This window comes from Myotis nattereri (assembly GCF_964212035.1).
Source record: "Myotis nattereri genome assembly, chromosome: 18".
Classification (NCBI taxonomy): Eukaryota; Metazoa; Chordata; class Mammalia; order Chiroptera; family Vespertilionidae; genus Myotis; species Myotis nattereri.
This window is the reverse complement of record NC_138093.1, coordinates 7883574-7910827: the sequence shown is the minus strand read 5'-3', so window position 1 is coordinate 7910827 and position 27254 is coordinate 7883574. Positions and strand designations below refer to the sequence as shown.

The 27254-nt window shown below is 45.1% G+C and overlaps 1 protein-coding gene across 1 annotated transcript in view; it reads right to left on the bottom strand.

The window, feature by feature from the left end:
* The window catches only part of MAGI3 (membrane associated guanylate kinase, WW and PDZ domain containing 3), a 141007-nt gene that overhangs the window by 20188 nt on the left and 93565 nt on the right, over positions 1-27254 (bottom strand). Inside the window, exons 3-12 of the mRNA XM_081112542.1 lie at positions 25700-25819; positions 21371-21580; positions 19041-19215; positions 15348-15427; positions 13084-13141; positions 8871-8965; positions 7444-7632; positions 3960-4556; positions 2742-2773; positions 720-876 (exon numbers count right to left, since the gene is read on the bottom strand). Of these exons, the coding sequence (XP_080968668.1) occupies positions 720-876; positions 2742-2773; positions 3960-4556; positions 7444-7632; positions 8871-8965; positions 13084-13141; positions 15348-15427; positions 19041-19215; positions 21371-21580; positions 25700-25819 (1713 nt within the window). The remainder of the gene's footprint in view (positions 1-719; positions 877-2741; positions 2774-3959; positions 4557-7443; positions 7633-8870; positions 8966-13083; positions 13142-15347; positions 15428-19040; positions 19216-21370; positions 21581-25699; positions 25820-27254) is intronic.

Below are 27254 nucleotides of genomic sequence, written 5' to 3'. Positions count from 1 at the left end.
CTTCCTTGAATATGGCCTGGCACCATCACCATGAGCATCTACAGTTGGTGAAATAAGTGTGAAATTAATTATATATAACATTTCCATCTACGTACATCTCTTCCAAGGTAGATTTAGACCTTTTTCCTAAAAACAAATACATTAAAAAAGCAAACCTACTTCAATCTGCAATTTTACTTCGGAAGAGGTTAGCATTAGTAAGTGAACGAGGATGGACCTGAATTTCCGCCTTACGCTCTCCCCCTCATCTCTCAGCGGGACTCCGCAGGGCGTGCTCCCGGGTTCCTCCTCAGATGGCACACCCTCTGCGTCATCACCCCCCACATCCCTGCCGCAACGTCTTTCTAAGACACAGTCCAGTAGCATCATCCCTACGGTCAAAACCATCGCCGGCTCCCCTCAGGCCTCTGACCGACTCCAGCGCTCAGAGCGGTGCCATCTTTTCGGGTGCAGGGCCTACGTAACCTATTTATCTCTGTATTCCCATTACTTTGATGTTGGGTAGATAGTAGGCACTTAACATGTGGTTTTGAAAAAGAAAAGAAAATGAATGAATGAATGCATGTTGAATGTGAATGGAAGAAGCCCAGAGTCATATTAGGATGGAATGAAGAAATGACTTTTTGACACGGTTTTGAAAGATGGTAGGTCCCGGCTTTTAAAAAAATTTCACATTGATTTTGTCGCATGCTCTCCTGAGACATCCCACAACTGCTTACGTTTATCTTCATACAACGTCTTGGACTTCAGGTAGACCTCCGAGGGGTCCAGCTTGGGGGACCCGGACCGGACGATGCTGGGTGGGAAAGGCAGAGGCTGCGGCACGGGCTCGTTCACGGCCTCCGCGCTTCCCGAATGGTCCTTTTTATCCGTTTTCTGGAATGGAGAAGGGCTTTAACTTAGTATTCTAAACAGCCAGATGGCTGATGAGTTCATAGAACGGTTGTCTAAACCGGGTATGTCAACTGATGGTGGCTGTCGAGGGGCCGGTCGACACAGTTCACTGCCATTGGAAAAGGCCCGCAGGGACGTCAACAGCGAGGCCTCCGGTAGCCCTGGCCGAGCCCTCCTGCCCTGTCCTGCACCCGGACACACGCTGCCTGGAGAGGGAGACCGGAGGCAGGGAAGCAGGAGGGACACAGAAAATTCTCGAGAAACTCCCCACCCCACTCACTGGACCCAGTGCCCAGGGACGATGTTGAGGATGATATTCTTTCTAAGCGACTGGACAGGAAGTGCTAACTAACTCCGCGGGGAAGATGCCTCTGTAGGAACCTCCTTGTCCGATTCAAGCGTCGGAAGCAGAGACGCGCCCCTGCCAGGCCGGCAGACGGGGGAACTGGAGGAGGACAGTTCCACGCTCCCCCATTCAGACGGAACTTGCGCTAAATAATAGCCAAGCGAAATGAGCTCTTTAATAACATCCTAAAAATGAAGCCCCATGAGCAGCCTACGCAATAAGTATGGTTCTGAGAACAGCGTGTCCTGAATTACTGTGAGGAGAGCGGGTGGGAGATGAAATAATCCACCCTGGAGGGCTGCAGGGGCTCCGTCTGTCGGGGGGCAGTGCGGGGCCTGGCCTGCAAGATGAGGGACCCTTCGCTGACCCAGACCAGGCAGATGGCGGGGGAGGTGCAAACAGCCCCCCCCCCCCCGCCCCAGGCGCCTGGGATTCTGTGGGAGCAGTGGGGTCACTGGAGACCTCCCTCAGCTCTGAAGCGTTGGGTCACGGCGCTGCACCAGCACCCATTATGAAGCACAGGGGTGGCCAATGATTCCTGGAGGAACCAGAGGATGCAGGAAACGACAGTGCAATTTTAACTGAACAGGAAAAAACGAATTCTGAGCACACCGGGCCCGCGTGGTACAGTCTCTGTAAAAGGGCAGAGTGCCTTCCCTTTGGATCCACAGAACAGCAGGTTTGGTGAGGGAAGATCCACCCCTTTCACCTCCGACGGTCTGTCCTTTACCAGCCCCTGGTTTACGGTTCAGCACGGCCACCTCTCCCTCGTGAGAGGACAGACAACGCAAGCGAACGAAACGAATGCAGATTCACAATGAAGTGTCTGTGCGTCCGCGTCCACACCATCGCGGCTACACTCGCGCTGCAAGTGAGCGGCCACACGGTGCGCCTGACACGGCGTCTGCAGCTTTATTTGGTGCCTCCTTTAGAGGTCTCGCTCTCTACACGGGTCCTTTGGGCGGCTCCTCGGCGGCCCAGGGGGATGCTGAGGAAACACTGTTCCAGGCTGACAGCCCGTCACTTTGACGACAAGCGGCCTGAGCACAGGGGACCACAGATCCCTAGAGAGTCTCGCTGAGTCCTCCCTGCGAGGTCACCTGCAGGTGGGCGTTCACAGCCCCCATGAGACTGGGCGAGGCAGCCACGTCGTCCCTCTGGGCACAGGGAGAGGAGGTGAGTGTCCACGGCCCTCCGTGAGCTCCGCTCCAGGAAGGGAGGGCCCTGAGCAGGCACGGTGCCCGCGCTGCACCACTGGGGGGCAGGGCACTGCTGTCCGGGCCTCTCGTGTCCCTCCACACACTCACTGAACCCCGAGAGCACCGCTCTCCTCTGCGGGCCTTCTTCTGACTCCCCCGCTTCCCCGAGGGTCTGACACAGCCCGGGCAGGGTGACCCCGACTTCTCCTGTCCCACAGGCACCACCAGGGGGCGGTCCTTGCAGAGGGGGGGGGTGGGCTGTGTGCTGGGAAGGAGCGTTCGAGGGCCCCCCGTGTACTCACCATTTTGGCAGTTTTCGTGGGTGAAGGAGGACCTTAAAAACAAACAAACACACAAGCCGAGTTTTAAAAACAGAGGAAGCATGTCCAGGTCACACATGCAGTCAACGTGCAGGATGATCGGGCTGCGACGGTGCGGGCTGGGCGGTTCTGTCTGGCGCCTCCTACGTGCCAGGCATCGCACACAGACGACCTCATTTCATCTCTGTGACAATCCTGAGGCATAAATGCTACTACCGTTTTACAGACGAGGTAACCAACGTTCAGAGAGAGTAGCACAACTTCCCTACCCCGCACAGCCAGCGGGGAGCAAGGCAGCAAGTGGCGTCCCGACTGCGCCCAACGCTGGTCTGCTACGTCCGCCGAGACCGGGGACCCTCCAGCCCTAGCAGAGAGGCTCTCCCCGAACCCTCAGCACCTTCTGCCTCACCACCCGGAGGAAGAAACAAATTCGTTCAAGAATTGAGAATAAGGGGGGGGAAACGCCCCAATGCAGCTACACTTCTCATGTGCCTCAAAAATGAAAACTAAAAGCCAGAGAGAGAGAGAGAAGCGTGGAGGCCAGATTTTATTCTTCCGAGCACCAGCCACGCTCCGGTGTGGATTGAAGGAAGCCCGTTAACATTGGAACGGGATGTATAATCGCCCGGAGCAGTTCCTGTCGGCTGAGGACCTCGGAAAATAAAAACTTTATTTCTCTCACGTGGGCACTGCGGGGTTTAATGAACCTTTAAGGATAGAGACTCAAGCTTAAGGTGGAAGCAAGCTATCGTGACTGTTCCTACGGAACAGATGAGCGCACTGCCGGACCCTCCGCTCGGCCACTGCGAGCCGGCCGCCCCAGCATCCCTGCACGTCACCGAGGGCCAGGCCCAGCACCAGGGCTGGAGAGAGTCCACTTCTCCCGTCGTCATTCACAGAGAAAACGAAAGGAAGAGGATCTATTTCACGTGAAGTAGCAAACGCGACTGCACGGCTGGGTCTCTCCTCTCATTAAAGCCGTAAATCCGAGTTTTAAACGAATAGAGAGGGAAGGGAATCCATCATGGATAGGAGGGAAACCATTAATAACTAAAGAATCTGCTGCAGAGGATACTGCTTACGGAAGCAGTCAGACAGAACCTTCCGGAACATGCCCACGAAGGCCCAGCTGAGTCCGCAGGAAGGACAAGGAACAGATGCGCATGCGTGAGCAGCGACCGGCGGCCGCGCTGCACTCACCTCCTCGCAGGATGAGCAGGGGCACGTCGGCGCCCACTGGGAACTGCTTCAGCACCTCGACCACCTGGAGGTGCGTCAAGTTCTGCACGTTCTGGTGGTAGATTTCCTTAATGACGTCCCCCTTCTGGAGGCCCGGGCACCACTGGCTGTCCAGGATCATCTTCACCTTCTGTCCGGTGGGGCTGTCAGCAATCGCAAACCCAAAGCCCTTAGGGCCCTTGATCAGAGGGACAGTCACGAGTTCGGGCTGGGAGCTGGCCGAGGATGCCATGGACGCTCGCTGCTCGCTCGCGTCCGACGGCCCGTTGAGACGGTCACCGACCAGGACCTGTCCCGGTTTTCCATTCTGGTCCAGAGCCATCGCCCCCGACTTAAAATCCTGAGTGTTCTCGCCCTTGGTCAGTGACTGTCCGTTGATGACGGGAGTAGCAGCAACCATGTCCACGGCAGGGTCTTCGTTGTCGTCCGGGAGCGGGTACCCGCGACACAAGGTGAGGTTTACGTACTGACTGACGGGCACCAGCTGGAACATCTGGACCACATCTGCGTGGGTGTGGCCCAGGACGCAGCTGCCATTGATGTCGACAATAACATCGCCTGGTAGAAGATAATCCTGTTAGAAATACTGCAACCACCAAGTAAGTTCGTTTTTATTGTTGGGGGAGACAAATGTATAAATCTTCATTATCTTTGCAGCAAAGGCTTATGACCTCACTCTCACGGGAAGCATGCTGAGAATAACTGCACATTCATACTGTCATTGTGAGCATGTCCTCCGAGTCCCACCCACGTGGCCACACAGGCTCGGTGCGTTGTAGTGGGTGTTTGGTACACAGACGGGGAGCAAGTGCTACACTGACTACTTGTACCAACAGGTCATCTTTAAACACTGCCTTGTTTCTCGACTTTTAAGAAGCCATTAAGATGTCATTAAAATTCATAATGTAGGGCGCAAGATTAGACTAATGCTGTTATGAATGTATTTTAGCGTTTTTCTTTTTCTAGAGTTTCAATTTGCTGTCATTCTGATTTCATAAGGAGAAGCAAGCCACAAAAACAGTCAACAGAAGCAGAGAACATATTAAAACACTGAAAAGTCAGCTAAATTAATCCTGAAAAGTTGGTTTTGCTTCCCTGATTTTGCATTCTTATGACCACTGCCACTTGACATTCATCAGCTGTGTGTTTTTGATGCAGCCTTAAGTTTTAAAACGTGTGCTCTGTTGTCTTATCCATTTGCTGCTTTTATTTTTTTGAATATGACTATTTAAAAGGTTATGGCCGGCCTTGGCCAGTGTGGCTCAGTTGGTTGGGTGTTTCCCAGGCACTGAAAGGTTGACTCCTGGTCAGGCTCCTGCATGGATTGTGGGCTCCATCCCAGGTCCGGGGCGTGCAGGAGGCAGCCAATCAATGATATTCATTCATTCATTCTCTCTCTCTCTCTCTCTCCCTTCCTCTCTCTGAAATCAATGAAAACATATTTTTAAAAAAATCAACATGAATGGTATTAAAAAACATTAGTCTGTGGAAATTTGCCCATAATCTAAGAAGATACAGAAATTAGACTTAATTAGAAACAAAGTTTTGACTTTTCCTCCCCTAGTAAAAATCCCAGAATTTTCATGGAAGTATTATATTGCTGTGCAAGTTAGATAAATTTAGACAAATTTGAATATTATGAAATCCCAACAGCATATACAATGTCCACTTCATGGAAAAAATGTTCAAAAAGTCAAAATTGAGAACTAAAAAATCCCCTTATTACTCATTTTAATCTCTAGAGTTTATTTTATAAAGTAATAGAGGAGAGCTAAAAATAATTTTCTTTACAAATACAACTTTTGCCAAAACTGGTTTGGCTCAGTGGATAGAGTGTCGGCCTGCGGACTGAAAGGTCCCAGGTTCGATTCCGGTCAAGGGCATGTACCTGGGTTGCGGGCATATCCCCAGTAGGAGATGTGCAGGAGGCAGCTGATCGATGTTTCTCTCTCATCGATGTTTCTATCTCTCTCCCTTCCTCTCTGTAAAAAATCAATAAAATATATTTTAAAAAAAAACACACAAATACAACTTTTGATTATTTTAAGTTTCATGCTTTGAGTCTCTATCACCTAAATGGGAAGGAATAGTTTGAGAGATCCCAGATCCTAATTGGAAATAAGCCAACATCCACCATGAAAAGAGCTATGGCGGCGGGAGCTGTCCATGTGCAGCCTACATGGTGTGTGAACTAACAGAGGATTAGAAAAGTCTAGTCAACAGTATGGGAAGCCAACTCAGTGGGATACTAAACCCTTCTGGAAAAATGTGTTTGAGCCCCCCTCATAGTCTGTAACTAGTCCTGAATCCCCTCTGCCACAGACACTGTCAGCCACAGAAAACTTTCCAGAAATGAAGAAGTTAGAAAAGCTATTAAACACAAACTCATGCAGCTCTGTAGCAATGGCAATATCCACGTCTATCATTTTCACAGAGCTGCTCAGCTTTATTCCCGACCAGTGAGACCAAGCAAACAAGTCAACCTGGGGGAAAACTCGGAACGTAACCATTTGTGCGGCGTCATTCTAAACATCACAATGGGTCATTTTTCAAAACAGGTTATAGGTCAGTGTGAGGTAGCTCCAAAAATACCCCACATGATCGAAGAAAACAAAACAATCAAATAGTTTTCTGAGATGGTTCATAAATCTTTAGCTTAGTACAGCCAAAGGGTTATTTCAAAATTATACAAACTATTAAAAAATTAATGCATTTCCTCTAAGTTTCCAGTTATTTGCAAAGATGGCCCTCCCTCAAAGCTAGTATGCACTTTGACTGGGCCAGGTCACTCCGTTGGTTAGAGTGCTGTCCCGATACGCCCAGGTTGGGGGTAGATCCCTGTCAGGGCACATATAAGAATCAACCACTGAATGCATGAATGGTTGGAACAACAGATTGATGTTTCTCTCTCTCCCTCTTTCAAATCAATAAAATAATTTAAAAACAGTAAAACTAGTATGCACTTAAAAGATAAACTATTTTAACACAGAAGTCTTCAGTTATATTATTTAGTTCTTTCTCTCTATATAAAATTATATATAATAATATTGATGTTTTTTATAGAATTATCTACTTATTCATACATTTTAAAAATACTTAGTTTTATTTTTTTATTTTTTATTTTTAGAGGGAGGGAAAGGCAGTGGGAAAGAGAGAGAGAGAGAGAGAGAGAGACATCAATGTGAGAGCAAACATTTGGGTTGTCTCCTGCACACCTCCTACCTTGGATCGAGCCTACTACTCGGGCATGTGCCCTGACAGGGAATAGAACTAGCAACCTTTCCATGCACGGGACGATGCCCAACCAACTGAACCAGGGCTTACTCGTACATTTTTGCTACAGGAATTTAAAAATGCTTGAGCCCGGGGCGCTGCCACATAGGCTAATGGCGATGGTGTATAATATCCAGGACACACACACTCACATGTTTATTAAATTGCTCACCTGGTGCAATTTTCCCGTCCTGAGCGGCAGGGCCGTCTTTCAGCACATTCTTCACCTGCAGGAACTCGTCAGGCCTGTCTCCTCCGATGATGGTGAAACCGAAGCCCACTGTGCTTTTTTTCAATGATGCCCGGACCAGGATGCCTTTAAGCTGGGACGGATCCCGCGTGAAGTGGGACTTTTCTGTGTCTGTGCGAAAATGAGAAATGGGTTTGAGAACAAAAATCCCTACAATGAACAGGGCCCTTGAAGGCAATATTCAAGGTCGTCTATATAATTTAAATATAACGAACCACAGAGAAAGAAAAAATTAGAGGGACTCTAATGTAATAGAACAGTTAGAATTTAAATTCATAAACTGAATCACTGAAAAATAAAACTCAGCGAGTGTCATTACTCTTTTCTAAGGTTCTTCCATTTATTTGAAAAGTAAAAGCACCTGCTTTTCCTCCTCCTTGTTTGTACTTACTTCCTCTCACCCCAAAGACTCCCTTATCTGGAGTCAAAATGGGAGGGACAGCTCAGTATTAAGCTCCTGAAAGTCAGGGACGCGAACTCTGCATCCACTCCACTTGGTATGCACCCCAGCCGTGAGCTCTTGAGGGCAAGACCCGTCTTACCCCTAATCGCTCCCCTCCCTTCCCCGCCCCCAATCGGTTTTGAATACCATATGCCTAGCAAAGCACTGGGCATATGGTAGGTGCTCAAAAATATTGGTTAAACTAAAAATATTTGGCTAAATCAAATGAAAACTTAAGGGAAGGGACGAGGAGCAGCTCTAAGAAAGAATGTTTCTCTCATGGGCAACAGAGGTGGGGAGCTACTCAACCTCACAGTATGACCACAAAGGCTACTAATGACAGAGGGAGGAAATGGGGAGGGGTGGATAGAATGTGAGAAATTTCTGGGCATCGTTTTCAAAATACGCATGGGCGAGGCTCCCAAAATTCTCAGGATCTATTGTTTAAAAATGTTCCCCACATGATCCTAGTATTATTAGCACCTTCCCATTTGAGAGGCAGGTAATATGGTGACTTTCTTTAGTAGTTGTTCATATCAGTGAATGAAGGATCCTGAATGGGTTCTGATGTCAGACCTAAGCAATTAGCTTGGGAGACACAATGAATGAGAGATCTGACATTGCCCTGGCCTTAAACTTTACGAAACAATTCGATCTTCACATCGGAGCCTCAAACCCATAGCAAAGGCTTCAGTCCCTGCTCCCAATGATTTCACACTTTCTGTATAAGCAGCACGAGAAACTCTCAGTGGCCGCAAACCCTCTGCTGCTTTATTACGATTAGTCCTGTTTTTACAGCAACAAAAATTAGACATTCTCTGTTGAATGTGAGAGCCCCAACTACGAAAGGCTCAGTCGCTTCCCGTTCGTTCAGTATATGAACGTCACGGTCAGGAAAGACCTTTACCTGGTTTGGAAGGCCCCGTATCAGCCTGCCCTGACTGCTTTTTCCTCTTGGCTTCCTCCACTGGGTTCTCAAACTGGGTTTTCTGGTTAAGGTGGCTGTAAATGGAGAAAAGACAATAGGCATTTCAGTTTAAGATGGAAGAATTACATTATTTTATTTTATTTTTAATATATTTTATTTTTTACAGAGAGGAAGGGAGAGGGATAGAGAGTTAGAAACATCGATGAGAGAGAAACATCAATCAGCTGCCTCCTGCACACTCCCTACTGGGGATGTGTCTGCAGCCAAGTTACATGCCCTTGACTGGAATCGAACCCGGGACCCTTCAGTCTGCAGGCCGACGCTCTCTCCACTGAGCCAAACCGGTTAGTGTGAGTTACATTATTTTAAAAGAGACTATCAGACCATTCTGTCACCATGGCATAAGGGATAAATGGGTCCCAACAAAGAAAAGTTGGAGAAGGTGCCTAGCAGTCCCAGCTGTGGAGGCAGGCACTCAGCTTCTTCATCAACGCACCCCAAATAGCCAACGGCAGCTTCAGACTGCAGGAGAAGCCCTCATACCGATGCAAGCAGAGCTGTCTGGTAATGGATTAATTTTTTAATAGCAGGAGGGTGTTACGTTTCTCTAAACTAAAGCAGCTGTAAAGACACTTCTGAAGAAATCCACGTACAGAGCCTTCTAGAAATTTACCGACTTTTCCATGGACTCACCTGCATCGACTTAGCAGCAACTACGAATGAGGTTTGCTTTTACCAAAAGATAGCACAGAACAACTCTTCCACGCTTAAATGCTTTCATAATTATAAAATGATTAAATGGATTATGTAAATACCACGCAAGTGTAACTGGCATTGCTGAATTGGGGACATTCACAGTGGACTCCTGGAAAGCGTACAAGTCTACAGCGAAAAGCAGAGCGGAGGGAGGCGAACAGGGTGAGCGGTCAGCCAACAGGAGTCGGTAAGCATCACACAGGGACAGGGCACTGGTTTCCTGGTCGTGGTAAGAATGCAACCACTGCCCAGCTGCTTAGGATCACCAACGGGTCTAATACAGAAGCGGCGGGAATGACATTCGAGCACTTCCAAAGCACAGATCTATTTCAGCCAAATGATACGCATCATCCAGTGAAACCCGTTTTTTAAAAGTGGCGTTAGTGAACACCAACAAATATCACGTCAACAGAATTTCACATTATGATTGCCTTTAGAGGGGCCGAGGTTTATAGAATCTGCACAGAAATAGTCACGCACTTGAATGATTACTTTGCCACGTGTGGACATTAAAGGTGGAGGCGGGGGAGCGGGTAGGCCCGTGTCTCTGTGTCGAGTGCAGTGTTAACGCCGAGACAAGATGCGCTACTTCGTCTCGGAGCTCTAACAGAGGCAAGTTCTGCGTGACAGACACTCTGGGTTCTGATGTCACTAAAACTCAAGCATGTTTCTGCCTCTTACCACGAGGGGCGCCTTATCAGCTGAGCTACCTGAAACCCTCTGAGAAAATGAAGACGTCTGGTGTTAGGCAAGGTACTATTTTTACACTTATTTATTAAATACTGACATTTTCGTATTCTTGAAAAAAATAAAACAACCAGAAACTGACCCTTAAAAAAAAAATAAACCTGTTTAGAAAGGACCTCGGCTCACCCCAATGTCATCTAGGGCTAGAATGACTTTCAGCCCAGGCATTAGAACATAAAAGTAGTCATTTGTATTTGTCCTCTTTGCAATGAGTGGGAGAAGAGACCAGAAGTATGCAAATGAGAAGTATGCAAATGAGCCCTGAAAATTCTCTGACAGAAGAATCTAAGATTGTTGTGAAGGGAGTAACTGCACCTGTCACCGTAGGTACCTAGATCAATGCCACCCAAACACAAAACAAAAGAGTAAAAACACTCTCCTTCCCATTCAGCTACTATGTAATCCACACTATTGCTAAGTGGAACAGATTCTGTTTTCCATAGAACTAGCTGCGAAGTAAGAGAGGAGATGGAAGATTATCAGAAAAATTAAACAAGGGTAGCAAAGAAGCATGATCAGAAATATTACATATAATTCGGAATCTCATCTGCACTAAAGGTCTGTGTATGCTATGTGGATTTTTAAAATTCATCTCAGCAAACAAAACCATTATTCTTTTAGGAAGAACCTGAGATATTAGAGCAGACGTCTATTTGGACTTTGTCACCGAAGTGCACTGTGAGACATTTGATGTGAAACAATAAGAAAACATTATTCCTAATACATACAGGCATTCTTTGGGAAGGCCTGCCGTCACATTTTTGGAACAATTTCATATTCAGAAACAGATAAATCCGTTTCCGAATCTCGTCCAATGAACTAAATACCGACACAGAAACACTGCCACCGCAGTTGGTGCTACTATGGCGAGGCTCCTGCCAAGAGCGATCTCCGTGCCATCTGGTTTGACAAACGGAGAGAGCCAAAGAGTAGCCATTCAAGCAACAGCTTTTTACCTCCATCAGCAAACTCGCCGCGGATGGCTGCGAGGCCTGCGGCCCAGATTCCAGCCTCACTCATCTGGGAACCCAGCCACAGTCCGCAGCTCCGCGGGGACGTGCCTCTCGAGTACAGCCTGCTCTTCCTCCATACAATCAATCACCCTCCTGTGAAACGAGCCAGTTCTGGGAACAACCACAGCCAATCCCGTCGTGCTGCTCTGATGCAGCCCTCCCCGGCCACCGGGCGGGTCGCCCAGGGTCTGCCCTGACGTTGCTTCAACATTACAACCTTGCTTAGTGACGCCCGCATCCTCGGGCCCAAGGGTTTCTAACAGGCAAAGGGCTTTCACCACCCGACCACGTGTTCGAATGCGTTTGGGATGGACGATAAGAGCGTGAGGACCATTATCTCCGGCTGTGCCCACCAATCCCAACAGACGAAGCTACCAGGGGGAAAATCTCATGAGACCTTTCAGGTTGGCCTTCAAATACGCCCTGGACTTAAAAAATAATTGTTTCTTTATTTTCACTACATATGCTTTAGAAAAACATAACCAAAGAGCTGCTGTATACTTTTCACATCACAGTAGCAGCAAGACATTAAATCGCACAAGGGACATACAATTAGCACAGCCTTACAAAGGAGCCAAAATACTGACGTTGAGAAGTTAGAGACCTAAGCGTCAAGCTAGTCACTTCCTTTGGGTACAAGTTACATTTTTAAGGATTTCCACAAACCTCCCTGACCAGTGACTTGAGGATAATACACACACACACACACACACACACACACACACACACACACTGGAATAAACACTAGAGTTACTAGTACAACCGGAGTCAGAGGTACTTACTTACTTACTTTCAGGACAAATACCAGGAAGTGGCATTTGTTTTTGCCAACAAGTAATAACAAATTAATAAGCCGTCATAGAGCTAGAAGGGTCTCAGGTTTGCTGCTTTTGCCAGGTAATAATGTCATTTCGCCTTCACTTGCCAGGCAGCAGGTTCAGGCTCCCGTTTCCCGGGAAACAGTAACATTTCTCATGCGGTTGTTTGCCTGGCACTAGACGCCTGAGGTCAGAATTGTATCGAGAGCATTTGGAAGGAAAGCTGCCCCAATGGTCATAACAACAATTCGATAAAGGGAGAACGGAGAGAAAAATTAGAGGTTGATGCCATCTTAATTTCTCAGGCTAACAAAGGCAGGGGCTTGGAATGCCCGCCAACATATGTGTTTAAATTTAACCAAAACAGCTGTGTAAGGAGCAACTTCCATTCATCTCCCCTCCACCCCACCCCCCAAAAAAATCCCTTACTACATTTCCTTGGTTCATTCCTTAAAAGAGAACACTTGTAATCAGACACTTCAGCGTTCTGGGTCACATGGAACATGCTGCCCTTACAGTTCCCCACTGTTCTCGGACCCTACGGCGTCCGTGCCAGAAAGGCCTGTGTTCGCCCGTCCCGCGCCCTCGCCCCACAGCCCGCTGTCACCTCTCTCGGTGGAGGCTGTAGTCGCGCCCATAACTACTCATCATCCGGCAGCTTCCCTCTCGATTCCCTCCAGAGCCAACTCCAGGAAGCCCAGCATCGGAGAGTGAGGCTCAGGCCCTCCCCCCCCTCCCCTCCCGGAAAACCCTGGGAGCTGGTGGAGGAGCATGGAGTCTGCACCGTGGATGCCCTAAGGCTGCATAATCGCGGAGGAAGCACAGTTGGGAGAATATGAACCGAGGGATCAGACTTACTCGACATAGTATGTCCCATACTGAGGGTCCTCTATCTTTTCCCAGCCATAAGGAAGTTCTGTAAGAAAAGGAAAGAAAAAAGAACGGAGTGAGATGCCAGATTCAAAACCAACAGGAGAGGACTCGCCAATGAGTGAACTGACATTTCTGGGAGACAGAGAGCTGAGGGCTCCCTTTCCAAGAGCAAACAGTTTGAGTCTGAGTGGCTCCAAGAGCCCCAGCGATGCCGGAAACCATGGACAGTACCCGACCCGATCCATACTACCTGGTTTAAAAAAGTGAAAAGATGACATAAAACTCATCAGCTCTGCCGTGTTCCTACTGTTAGCTTGGGCTTATTATTTGAATGATCTTCAATCGGTACTATCTTTTGCAGAAAAATTTTAAAGTCACCTTTCAATTTGGTCTGGATTAAAAACCGTGCAACATGGTCTCTAAATCCACGGAACGGACACAGTCAACTGCAAAAGCCCACGGTGCCCTTGACGAGAGTAAGGCACCCTGGGTGGGTCTGTGATAATCACACAGAATCACACGCAGGATTGCCAATCTGTCTCTAAAGTAGTAGAGAAGCTTAGTTTACTTTTTTCCTAAAAGAAACATCGTGGAAAATAAGTTCTAACACTTTTTTCCTGTACACCAAAAGGTAGTCTGAACACCGACACTTTGGTGGCCACTGCATTAGGGATGTATTGGAGAAGTAACTGAAGAAAGCAAGTCTAAGGAGAATGCAAGTGTGTGGTGATCGGAGGATGGAGAGACAGATGTAGAAGAAAAGGCATGGAGAGAAAGAGGATAGGTGGCGGACAGCTGTGTGGGAAAGCAAATACAGCAAGTGTTCGTTGTAACACCTCCGTGGTGGACACACATGTGTTCACTGTACAGTCCTGTCAATGTGTCTGTATGCTGGAAAACTCTCATACCAATATACTGGCAAAATGGAGAAAAGGAAAGAGCAACAGGGAACAGAGCAAGAGAAGAGGAAGCAAATATGGCTGCAAGGACTTGGGCGCGGGTGACTATGCGGATGGCGTCGATGACAGAAGGGGGGTGGGTGACTTGGGGAGAAAAATGTTTAGTTTTAAATACAGTTATTTGAAGTGCTAGTCGGACAATAAAAAAGAAAGTCAATAGGAAATACAGAAATAGCATTTAGAACCGAGGACAATACTGGAGACGTAGATAAGGGACCCAACTACAGGGAATCGATAGTTAAAGCTACGGAAATACACTCTACAGGGAAAACAGGAAACAGCAGAGAATTGAACTGAAACAATTAGTGGGCAGGAAACAGGGGGAGACCAGCGAGAGAGACATGGCTGGGAAGACTAATACCACATTCACAATCGTTAAACAGTCCAAGTCTACAGGGTCATACATGCCAGTTTACCCTCAGAGGGCTGATTTCACCATCAGAAACTTACTGCTGAAAACCTTATACACAAAGGGGGCATGTTATAAAAATGATTTTAAAAATTATTTCTTAACGTAATAACAGGTGTCAATGCGGTTGTGGAGAAAAAGGAACCCTTATTCACTGCTGGTGGGCATGTAAACTGGTTAAAGCCACTACGGAAGACAGTATGGAGCTGCCTCAAAAAATTATGACTGGAGTTACCATGTGACCCAGCAACCTCTCTTCCGAGGACCTACTTGGAAACTTTGAAATTATTGATTTGAAAAGATATAGGTGCCCCTATGTTCACTGCAGCATTATTCCCCAGGGCCAAGACATGGAAACAAGCAAAGTGCCCTTCGATAGATGATTAAAGAAGATGCACATATACACAATGGAATAGAGCCTTTGTCTTGACATAAATATTTTAGAATCAGCTTATCGATTTCTTCAAAACAAATTTTATTCTTCTGCAGTCTATATTCAGGAAGGCATAGCAAATCATTTTGGGTGGGGTAAATTCTATACTTACTTGTAAGACTCTGCCACTAAATTAGAGTCTATAATATACAATGCAGAATTACTATCCAATAATAATAATTACCCGATGATTCTTAGAGGAACAATTTTCCTACTGAACAGTAAAGACTGTTTGTGGGGTGGGGTTTATTAGACTTTCACTGGGTTCCTAACGCTGCTCTCAATGGCTAGGGATTAGCCAGAGATACTATCCATCCTAGTGATACTAAATTAAATATATGTTTGAAGGCTCAGCAGGCATGATGAGGCTACCCTGGGGCTGAGAATGTACCGAACTTATTAAAATATTCATTTGGGATTGTTTTGACGTTTGCCTTCGGGAACCTACCTCCATCTTCACAGTCCTCTGGGGCTTTGGCTTTCTTACAAAGGCGAGGGTCCAGCCAGGTGGTCGTCTTGGTGTTGTGGCTGCAGAATAAAGATTGCAATTAGAAACAGTAAAATGCAGATGAAGAAACATATATCAAAAGCAAAGATGAAAAGTGACTGCAAGGTAGAGGTTGTTAGAAGAGTCATCTCCTACGGGCTCTGTGTTGCCTACCCCTGACTCAGTAATCCGACTGTTCTCAGTCTGTGGCTTCAAAACTGCCATGAAGGGGAGGCAATGCTAGAGGCACTGATTTGAGGATGGAGGTTCTAAGGAGGGGATAAGCAGCAAGGACAGAATAACAGGCCCTCTCTGAGCGAGGGCGCGCCACGGCCCCCGCCGTGCGCAGCCAACAGCAGGAAAGGCCGCGTGAGAACCTGGTTCGCTTGCTGCCCGAATTCCTTCCTCCTGCCCTTCATTAACTGCTGTATTTCTTGAGTCCCTGTGACGTGTATACACTGCTGGGGGCTGGGAACATGGGGATGCATGATCAGACCGAGCCTGTGGACTCACGGGGCTATTTAAAATAACATCATGTAGAGTGAAATGAAAGGGAAAGCTCTATAGTGCCTGTTTCTGCGGCATTGCAAGTAACGAGGATGGGTACAGCCCGGCCGGTGTGGCTCAGTGGTTGAGCATCGACCTATGAACCAGGAGGTCATGGTTTGATTCCCGGTCAGGGCACATGCCCGGGTTGCGGGCTCGATCCCCAGTAGGGGGTCTGCAGGGGGCAGCCGAGTGATGATTCTCTCTCATCATTGATGTTTCTGTCTCTCTCTCTCCCTTTCCCTCTCCCTCTCTGAAATCAATAAAAAAAAAAAATTTTAATGAAGGGTATAATTAAACTCAACTCTACGAAACTGTTTTTATCAGTATGGACCACGTATTTAAGAGGAAGAAAAGGTGGAACAAAAAGATCACCCCACCCCCCTCTTTAAGGAGTGGGTCGCGGACGCCTTCAAAGAGCAGTGTCTGCCTGAGCTCACCACTGGTCGCCCTGGTTACCGCAGGCCGGGCCACCGTGCAGTGGGCACTGATGCTAGAACCACTGCTGGGCCGACGGTGCTACAGTTTAAGTGTCTGCAATGAGGATAGGAAAGCAAGAAAAAACCCCCCGAAGAAAAATACATAGGAAGGCAACAAAATATAAATGACAGCGATTCTCAAAGAGTGCGAGGATAGCATTGTGACAAGTTATCTTTTCTTGGCGTCTATATCCTGAGATCAACTCGCTCATCTCGACACTGGCCGCTCCTAGGAAATGGAGCCAGTGGTTTCCGGAAATGAATCAGATCTCCCACGCCCTTCCTCACCCCTGCGCTACTGAGAGGGCTAGCTAGGCGGCCCTCCCTGCACAGTGCCAGGCCTGACTCTCGACTGCGGTAGAGGCCCTCCTGTATGCCGAGTATGGGTAATCTAAGTAGGAGACCCTGGGGTTCCTTCCAGAAAGTCTGTTACCCGTTCTGTCAGAGAGAATTTCCCCAAACGAAAACTGGCTAAAGCGATTTTAGTAAAACGAAAAGGGTCAGGTCTCCACTGAAGCCTAGCAGCATGCATATGGTTGAAAACAGATGATGGGCGTATCTTACAAAACCAAATTCATAACTTAGAAAAGCTTCACTTTGGTTTCAATGATCCAAAGCTTGTACCGCTAGGTTAGCAGGTGTAGGCAACCCACGGGGATTTTACCCACTGTTTCTCAAGGGAAAGACATGCCCATCGGGGCTGTGCCTGAAACATAATAGCTAAAGACTGCAGACAGGCATTGTTTACTGACAGATGCATGACTTAATGGCAGCAGTCACACAGACCAAGCACATGAGCTGCGGCAAGAAGGCTTAATCTCGCAGCAAATAATACTCAGCTCCAGCGTGGATATTAACCCCTGATGAGACGAAGGTTGGCAAATATTTTCTCCTATTTCTTAGGCAGCTACTTCGCTCTGCTGATTGCTTCCCTCGGCTGCACAGAAGCTTTCAGTCTGATGTGGTCCCTTTCCTCTGTTTTAGCTTTCGTTGCCTGTGCCTTTGGTGTCACACCCGAGAAGTCCTTGCCAAGTTCAATGTCACAAAGCTTTTCTTTTAGAGGTTTTATAGTATCCGATCTTACAGGTAGACCGCAATCCACTTTAAAAATGTTCACCTAGAAAGACATTTGTTGTACACATTCCCCAACCCCGTCATTTACTCACTTCTCCGTTTGCAGGGGGAGGTGCTGTCAGATTTGATGTCTCATAATCTGCTTCTAAAGATATTCTAGCTCCTGTTCGTGACTCTACATCTTACCCAGGGGGTTAGTTCCCAAGTCAGCATGAAAGGCAAAGTCTAAATTACCCTGAAAAACTCCTCAAATTGGCCACAGAGAAGAGTATACCTGATTTTGTCTATTGTGTGTAATCCTGGTCATTAATGTTTACATAAATATATAACGAAATCAATCATTTACCACGCATGGTAAAAAGAATACCCTGCACACAAAATCTATGTCTTTGAAACACTAGACTCTCACTTGGTACAGCAAGATGCTTATTCTATCTGAAGGATGTGGAATGGGGGACCAATTGAGAAACCTACTCAAATCTCTCACTCCTAATTCATGTCTGTGTATATGTTCTTTTGAGTGTAGTATCCAGCCCGCAGTATTTTAATTAGTATATTCTGTAACTTCACTACTTCGATATTCTACCTCCGGGTAAATTCGTTTAAAGATGAAAATTACAGCTGCACGAGAATATAAAAATACTTCAAATGAAACTTCTCATAAATTATTTACATAATATTCTCAGGTGCAAGCAATGGAAACCTTTAGGTTGACTGAATACATACGGTACTCTATATCTCTGTAAATATAAGCATATTAATAGTGCTTATTCATAAAATAGTTTTTTGTGGGGATTTATATTATACCAATTCTTCTGAGGACCAGTGATTTTTTTCCCCTCATATACTATTTGACTCTGTTGCCTGAAAACATCAACCCCAATCTTTAGGACTGAAAATATGTAGCTCAGATAAGAACTATGTCCCCGAAAAAGCCATTTCCTGGGGGAGGGGTATCAACTCAAAAAAAAAAAAAAAAAAAAGAACTATGTCCCCCTCATACGATAATTCCTGAAATGTGTGTTAAGTGGGACAATATACACAAAAGTTAAAAAACAACAACAACAAGACAAGCGACGCAGCCCTGGCCTGTGTGCGTCAGTTGGTTGAGCATCGTCCCATGCACCCAGAGGTCACCAGTTCAATTCCTGGTCAGGGCACACGCCCACGTTGTGAGCTCCATGCCCAGTAGGGGGCGTGCAGGAGGCAGCTCATCAATGTTTCTCTCTCTCGCCAATGAAAGCGTCTTTTTTTAAAGAAAGCAAACCAAACCTTCTTTACTCCTTACATTTTTCATTATTAATGATAAATCTATCTTTAATCCTCTTGTTTTCATAAAACCAGAGATCAAATACACTATTCCTTTATCTAAGTCAAGTAAAAACAAAATACCGTCCAGGAGAAAAGTCAGATTAAGGATCAACTATAACGTGGATGGAAAATATTTTGAAAGAAAGAAGACAGACATGGAGGCCTTGAGAAAGGAGGTTCAGCACGTTCTCAGACAAGCCTCCCGTGGCAGGGCTGGTGAGAGGAGACACGGACATTGGCTTACTCAATGAAGTAGATCATCCCCGTGTCCGTGTAGGCCATCTCCCAGTTTTTGGGCAGCGGCTCCAGGTTCTCATCTCTCATCATGTAATTTCTGAAGTCCATGGAGCTGTTGGTTTGGCTGTAACTCGGGACGGTCTTCATCCAATCCGAGGACTCAGAATGCCTCTCTCTGCTTTCTATTCAAAACAGAACAGTATGCAAAGCAGGTGAGCTTATACTGTCTTCAAACGGCACTCTTCATTTGTGACAAAATGCCAGATATTTATTACACATTTCCTTGTCTTTTGGGCCCACATTCTGCTTTAACTTTAGAAAAAACAAACAGAAACATGCTGGGGGGTTTTTTTTTGTTTGTTTTTTCCCATTTGCTAAGTGACATTAACCCCGGACAGCACCTTGGGGGCTAGTCTGGGAAAGCAGCAAAAAACAACTCTAGAATCAAGTCAGTTCATACTGAACACAGATCAACCAACAGGACACTAACAACAGCCCAGCAGCACGTGTACAATCCCTTCACGTGTCAGGCGCTATTTTAAGCGCTTCACATGTATTAGCTCACAATCCTCACTCAAGCCTGTGAGTACGTCTTACTATTCCCATTTTATAGATGAGGAAACCGAGGCCCAGGAGGTTAAGTTAATGTAGTCAAGGTCACACAGCTAATCGACAGCAAAGCCAGGATTCCAACCCCAGTGGCCTATGCTACACCAAGCTGCCTCGTACCCATGTAACACAGGCCTTCCAGAATGACACGCAGTGGACTTCCTGTTGTTAAATAAAATTTTCTGTTGTTGACAGTGAAATCCTTTTGGAGTCCCAGAGTCTAGAAGGTAGGTAAAAACACTAAACGTGGGTCACTGTAGGGAGTGCACAGTTCATGAACTTGAAACTTGTTTCTAGAACTTACAAGACAACCCAACTGTAATAAGCCCGGACTGCAGTCAACGCCTCCGCATCAGAGACTCTGAGAGGTGGCCTTCGACATCCTTCTACAGCCTTCCTTGTCCTGACAGTAGTATTTGCACTCCACCCATCCTTTCCCTAACCAAGCGCCACCATCCTTTAACCCCACTACTTACCACCTGTCACTGCTCCTCACCCCCACCCCCGCCCTAGCCATGTCCTCCTTGCCCTACCTACCCAAGAACACGTACATTCCCACGCTGGGACAAATTCCCGGTCTCTAATGCCAGTCTTAAACATTTAAAGATGTTAACAAACTTAGTTCTGTGGGTGAGCAAAGCTGACATCAACATCAGCAGGCTCTACGATACGATGAATTCCCTTAACAACCCCTAAAAAATAAGATGTGAATTCACCTAAACATTTTTAGACCTTTTTTCACCAAAATATATTGGGGTAATACATTAAACATCAAATGTATGAAGTGGCATAATTATGTGGGATGCTAGGACTATAAAGCAGGACTCACATTCGGGAGGGGAACGCAAACAATGAATGCACTGAGACAACAAATACAGTGTAGACAGCAAATGTTAATCACTGATAAAGAAAACACCGGGATGCTTTGGGAAAATGATCAAATTGGGTACCAGTGAAATATATCTTTTAGTTCCTGCTACATGCCGGGCCATGTCTATGCTGCAAGGGATACAACAATGAACAAAACAAGCAAAAATTCCACCCCTCACGCAGCTTTTGTCGTCATGCCTTGAATGGAAGTGTTATAATGAATAGCACTGAAACCAGGTCTACTGCAGTCTGTGGTTTCCTACCCATACACTCAACTAGAAGTCTCCTAAGCAATCGCCACATGTTGGGGGGAATTCGAAAGGTAAGATTCTCCACCAGTAAGTTCCCGTTGGTTTTGCCTTTAATGAAAAATAGGAGAGGCAAGTTTGGAAATTTTCTTTGAGTGATTCTGAACGTAAAATCAAAGTACTGCTTGCAAACCTCTCGGATAACGTTGACTAGCACATCTCCAAAACTCTGTGCTGTGTTTTGGTTGAAGGCTGTATCTTAAAACATCTACTTTAGTTCATATCCTGCAAAGTAGGACGTAGGCCAACAAGACTCCCATATTCCAACTTCGGAAGTGAATCCCACATCGTTTAAGCGGTAGGGCAATGCCATCTCACATTATCGCTATGGATAGCTTATCACTGACGTATCGAAATGGCCACTTGGAGCAGCTTTACAAGATGAGGGACAGATATACACTTTGTTCCACACAAAAACCTTTACAGAAACATATGAGACCCCACCACTCGCTCTGTATTGGCTTTGTGGGAAATCTTACGACCTCCAAGGCAGGGTCGCGTTAAAGCCAACCAGGAGAGTCACTTAGAAGTCCTTCATCCCTTTACGAACCTGCATGTCCAGTGCCATTAACGGCTTCCTTGTCCTCATCGTCCTCCTCTTCGGGGAGAGAGCTGTCCATCCTCTCCATCTTGCTGACAGAGGTGGTTCGTTTCCTTTGGGATTCGGCGTCAAACTCATTATCAAAGAGGACCTGGTCCACAGGATCGGGCTGGAAAGGGCTGGGCTCTGCTGGAGGCTTGGGAGTCCCGTAGAAGTTTCCTAAGTGAACACAGGAACAGCAGCTGGGAACACTGACGTTGAACCGAGAGTCAGGACAATCTGACCCCGTGGACATCTCTGCCCTGTTACCTTACGCTGAACAGCCAACCACCACCGGCCAAAAGGAGGCCAAGACACTGCCTGAAGAGGAGGAGGTAGAAAGAGCAAAAATAACTGATTTCCTAAGTGCCCTTCACCATAGAAAGCAGTGGTTCTCAACCTTCCTAATGCCGCGACCTTTTAATAGAGTTCCCCCAATTTCATTGTTACAAATTGAACATAATTAAAGCATAGTGATTAATCACAAAACCAATATGTGATTATATATGTGTTTTCCGATGGTCTTTGGCGACCCCTGTGAAAGGGTCGTTCGACCCCCAGGTTGAGAACCGCTGATATAAAGCCAGGAAGCTGACTTTGTGTGTGTGGCTTATTGATCCCAGCAGGGCTGTTTTGCAGGGCTTCTAAAGTAGGGCCTCATTTGTGAATTTAGATGCATTAACGCTCCCGTGTAAGATTCCCTGGCATGGAAGTGGGAGTAAAGGAGAAGGAATCCAACTCAGATAATTGTGTGCTGATGTGCAACATGATGAACTATTTTGGTAAGAGGAGGAAATATGTGGGCAAAGGATGAAGCTAAGAACTACCCAGTCTGTGTTGAAATGTAGGCTGTTTCTGTAAAAGTAATTTTTGAAAGTTTTCCTGAGATTCTAATTATATCATTTTATCTGACAATTTGTTGAACAAATAGAGACATTATTAGCATATTTCAATATTGGCTTACTCTCAGGGAAGCAAGAAATGCTTTAATATGTTAAGTCTTCAGGATCAGTCATTTTTGCAGTAAAAATAAATGTTCCGGAATAGAATGAGAACAATGGAATATCTCCTCAATTTGTCATGTAGCTCTCATTAGGCAGCCACATATAATGGGAAAATGCTCACTAGATCTACCTACATTAACAGTTTGTGGCTCCTGCTAGTTTTGACCTTGTATCAATCACTATGCTAATGTTATAGGAAGATAAATATGATTGTGGAGTAAAATATTCATGACCTTCTTTTATTTTTTAAATCACTTTTTGTCTCATCAAATTCCTTGGCTCCTAAGGAGGCAATTAAGATGCTCATTTCCCACAACATAAATCACTGGGGATATAATGGCTTCCTTTTCCTGGATGAAGAAAGCATGGGTTGTGGATTGTAACACTGAGGCAAGTCTACAAATAACACAGTTTACCTTAGGTGGGACGTGCTTCGAAGGGGAAAGCACGAAGGTGAATTCTTTGGAAATGTGACTTGAGGCGGGATTGTTATTCAAATACTCAAGACAAAACAGTGGCATCAAACTATAAAGCTTTGCAACAACATTTTGCCTGCCTGACCCCACTACTCCCTTGCTTTCAAATCCATGTTTGAGATGGAGTCACTCCCGCCACGCAGATGACGCAAAGGCTGGCATCAAAACACGTCTCTGTCGCTGAAGTAGAGCAAGGAACTGGTGGGAAAGTCAGTTCACGCTTCTCTGGGGCAAAGGGCAGCGAAAGGGTCCAAACGGAGGTTTGGTTGGGGATGAGGATGCGCTAGGAGTCCCTGCGTCGTGTGCAGCAACCCCACTCCCACGGGGTGTGGACGTACCATGATGATGAAAATCCACTTTTCCTAAGGGTGGGAGTTTTACTAGAAACACATTGTAGTGTGTATCCTTGGTAATTTTTTTTTTTTTTTTTTTTTTAGCTCCAGAAAGTTTAATTTTTTTCTAGGGTGAAAAATGAGAAAAGTTCAGGATATTGTGATTGCTATCCATAGACACTGATAAGATTTTAGGACTTGATCATAAATTCTGGCAGTTCCCTTATTTTTAAAAAATTATTGGTATTAGTACTAAACATGCTTATAAGTAAATTTGATCTATTTTTCTTGAGTTATTAAAAATATGAAGATTGCAGGTTACAGCAAGGTATATAATTACAAATTTTGTGAACCCTGACTATAGTTATTCACAGAAATTTTTTTTCATCCTTTGAAGCTGTATTGAGGCATTTCCTTTTTCTCTCTTTTCTGAAGGTGTTTTCATTTTTACGAAGGAACTATTAGCTATTTTAAACATATATACAACCACGGACAATAGTCTTACAAGAGTATTCGAAACCTCCTTACCTACTTACACATCCGCAGGGGACTAGTTTGCCGGATTCTTTCAGCTCTCCCCCTTTCCCCTTGGAGCACATACATGTATGGTCACATACACTATTAAAGCCCTAACTTCCTGTCTCTGCCCCCCCACTCTCTCCGAGTCATCCTGAAGTTAGCATGTCACTTCCCTGCATGTGTGTATGTGAGGACATATGTATAAGCACACATAACGTATAAATATTATTGTTCATAAAAGCTTCACAAGCATCCTATGACATTTCATATCTTTTTTTCTGAGGAGCATACTGCATGCATCCTTTTGCAACTTTCTTTTTATACAATTACTAGAGGCCCAGTGCACAAAATTCGTGCACAGGTAGGGTCCCTAGAAGCTGCTGGCCGGGGCCTTCCTTTGTTCCACGCCGCCCCCTGGTGGTCAGTGCACATCCTAGTGAGTGATCGAACTCCTGGTCTCCCGGTCGAATTCCCTAGGGGACACTTTGCATATCAGGCTTTTATATAGAGAGACATTCCTAAGACTTAGTCCTGTTGACGCGTAGATTCTAGTTCACTTTAACTGCTGTAGGATAGTCCATTTTTATGAACAAATTAAAATGTACTTGGTTGATTCCCCTATGAGAAGAGAGTTGTTTCCATCCTCTCAGAAACAGTGCTATAGGGACTATTCTGGAACTGTCCACACATGCGCACAGACAGGGTTTCCCATGGGCATCTGAGGGGGAACTGCTGCGTCAATCACGCGCATCTTGGAAGTTACTAGCTGTGGCCAAGGCGCTCTCCAAAGGGAAGGCATCATTTTATACTCTCGCCAGCTGCCTATGGGAATTTCCATTCCCTCCATTATCAGCCTGTAAAACTGTTGTCAACATGATGGGTGTGAAATGGTGTATGATTGTTATTTCAATTTGCATTTCCTTTAATTGGGCACAATTTGCCACTTCGTCATATTTCTAACATGCGCTTACACTTAACAGAAGAAAATATCTTTGTGATCTAAGGGCAGAGAAGGACTTCTTAAAACTTCGAAAGTACAAATCATAAGGAAAACAGTGATAAACCCGGTGGACGAAAGTTAAGGATTTCTGTTTATGAAGCAACACAGGAAAAGGTTACTGGGTGGAAGAATAGGAGAAAATATCTGTATCCAATAGGTGATTCATATAGAAATAAATATGTAAATATCTAAGGAATGTCTGCCACTGGAATGTGATTGAGATCCCATTTAAAAAAAAAAAAAAGACACACACACCCTCGCTGGTTTGGCTCAGTGGACAGAGCGTCAGTCCACAGACTAAAGGGTCCCAAGTTCGATTCTGTTCAAGGGCACATACCAGGTTGCAAGCTAGATCCCCGGCCCTCGGGGCATGTACCGAAGGCAACCAATCAATGTGTCTCTCCACTGTCTCTCCCCTCCCTTCCACTCTCTCTAAAAACCAATGGGAAAATATCCTCAGTGAGGATTAACAATAAAATTTGAACTTGATCTTAAATCTGTACTTCCTGGAATCAAGTGGGTAGAGAAGAGATATATGAAAAGAAAACCAAATACTCTGTTTTTGCTTTTCTCCCCCCATTCTATATTCTCTTTTCTCCAAGCGATCCAAAGTATAAACAGATTTTTTAAAGTCTACAGTATTTGAATTCTCAATCACAAATAGAAAGCAATCTACCAACACTTGCTGAGCTCATATGATGAATATGAATTACTATGAAATACACAAACTAGCTAATTTCAATAATTTTAGTATATTATTCATAATGTGATGAAATGCTTTTGGTTTATTGTTTAATCCCATTTTAACTAGCAAATTGCAATTACCCTAATTAAGAGAAAAATTTCCCCCAAACCGACAGATAAAACTTCTTTGTAAAATGGTATTTTACTGATCAAATTCCCTCTGAAATAATTCCAGTCATTCAGATAGTTTTCTGGGTTACTGTTGTCAATATTTGGGGACATACCATCATACGTTCCACTTTCTAATAATGCTCCACTCTCTTCCAGTGCTTTGAACTGTTCAACAGAAATGAAATTATAGTCCACCCCTGGTACTTCCCCATCTCTGGGGGCCCTTGTGGTGCCTAAGGAAAAAAAAAAAACAAGAAAAAGATAGGATGGAAGTGCTTTTAAACTTACAAAATATTGCAAATAATAGAATATATCGCCTATAGAGAACACATGGAGAAACAGAACATTGAATATATTGTACCTACTAGAATGAGGATCAGGAAATCTGAGGCAAGTTAAGAATCCTAAGTGAACGCAGGAAAATAAATAACGTAGGATGAGTCAATAAACTTGAATAAACCTACAGGTAGCCATAAAATTCAAAACTACAAAGACTATAAAATTTTAGTGTCAGAGAAAGCTTAACTTTCTAAGACACAACAGTTAATTCTTCTTTTAAACCTCAGTTATCATTCCTTAACATATAACAATCCACCAGTGATAGACTTCATTTTTAGGTAGCTAACGTGTATTTTTTTTCCTTCCTTAGAGAAAAGAAACGAACATTCTACTTACTAGACGCATAAAGGACAATTAAAAGAAAAAAATTTAAGGTCTTCTAATGAACTCTATTTTAAAAACTTGGACAAATATTAATTATGAAATTATTTTAGGTGAATAAAAAGGCTTAAAGCTTCATAAAGGTAGGTATTTACACATTGCTTCTTAGCCATTATTCTCTTCAAGTAATTTTTAAAAATTCAGCAGTAAGTAAGCTGTTCAATGAAATTTAGCAACAGAGCACTGAATTTTATCTGCTAAGGAATTCATGCTAAAGTACAGTTGATCCTTGAACAATGAGGGGGAGGAGCACGAACCCCCTAACACACAGGTGAAAATCCCCATAGAACTTGTGACTCCCCCAAAACACAACTACTGTTGTCCTTTGGTATCCATGGGGATTGGAGAAAATAGGGTCCGGGTTGAACCCTCAAAACCTATGTCAGCATTCTAGCACCCCCAAATCGATAACAATCCTAATTTAAAATATTAATACAGTTTAAGAGCCATGTTACATTCCTAATTATAAATACTAGAATCATTAAAATATTTTGTTTTTTTAAAAAATGTGTTTTTATTGATTTCAGAGAGGGAGGGAGGGGGGATAGAAACATCAATGACGAGAGAGAAATCATTGATCAGCTGCCTCCTGCACGCCCCCCACTGGGAATCGAACCCACAATCCAGACATGTGACCTGACTGGGAATTGAATCGTGACCTCCTGAGTCATAAATCGATGCTCAACCACTGAGCCACACCAGCCGGGCCTTCATGGGCTGTTGCCTTTTTTAAAGAAAAGAAAAGGTAGCTTGACAGAAAGGGGTACAAGGGAGGGGTGAGGCTACTGAAGGATGAAGATAAGGCAAAATGTGCAATAAGCAATTTTAAGATAAAGCACATGTTCCAATTGAGAAAAGAGGCCAAACTGAGATGAATGAGCATCGTGCACAGCCCACGTCATTCAGCTGTGTTTGTATATTCAGTGTTTATTTGCTGCTACTTGATGA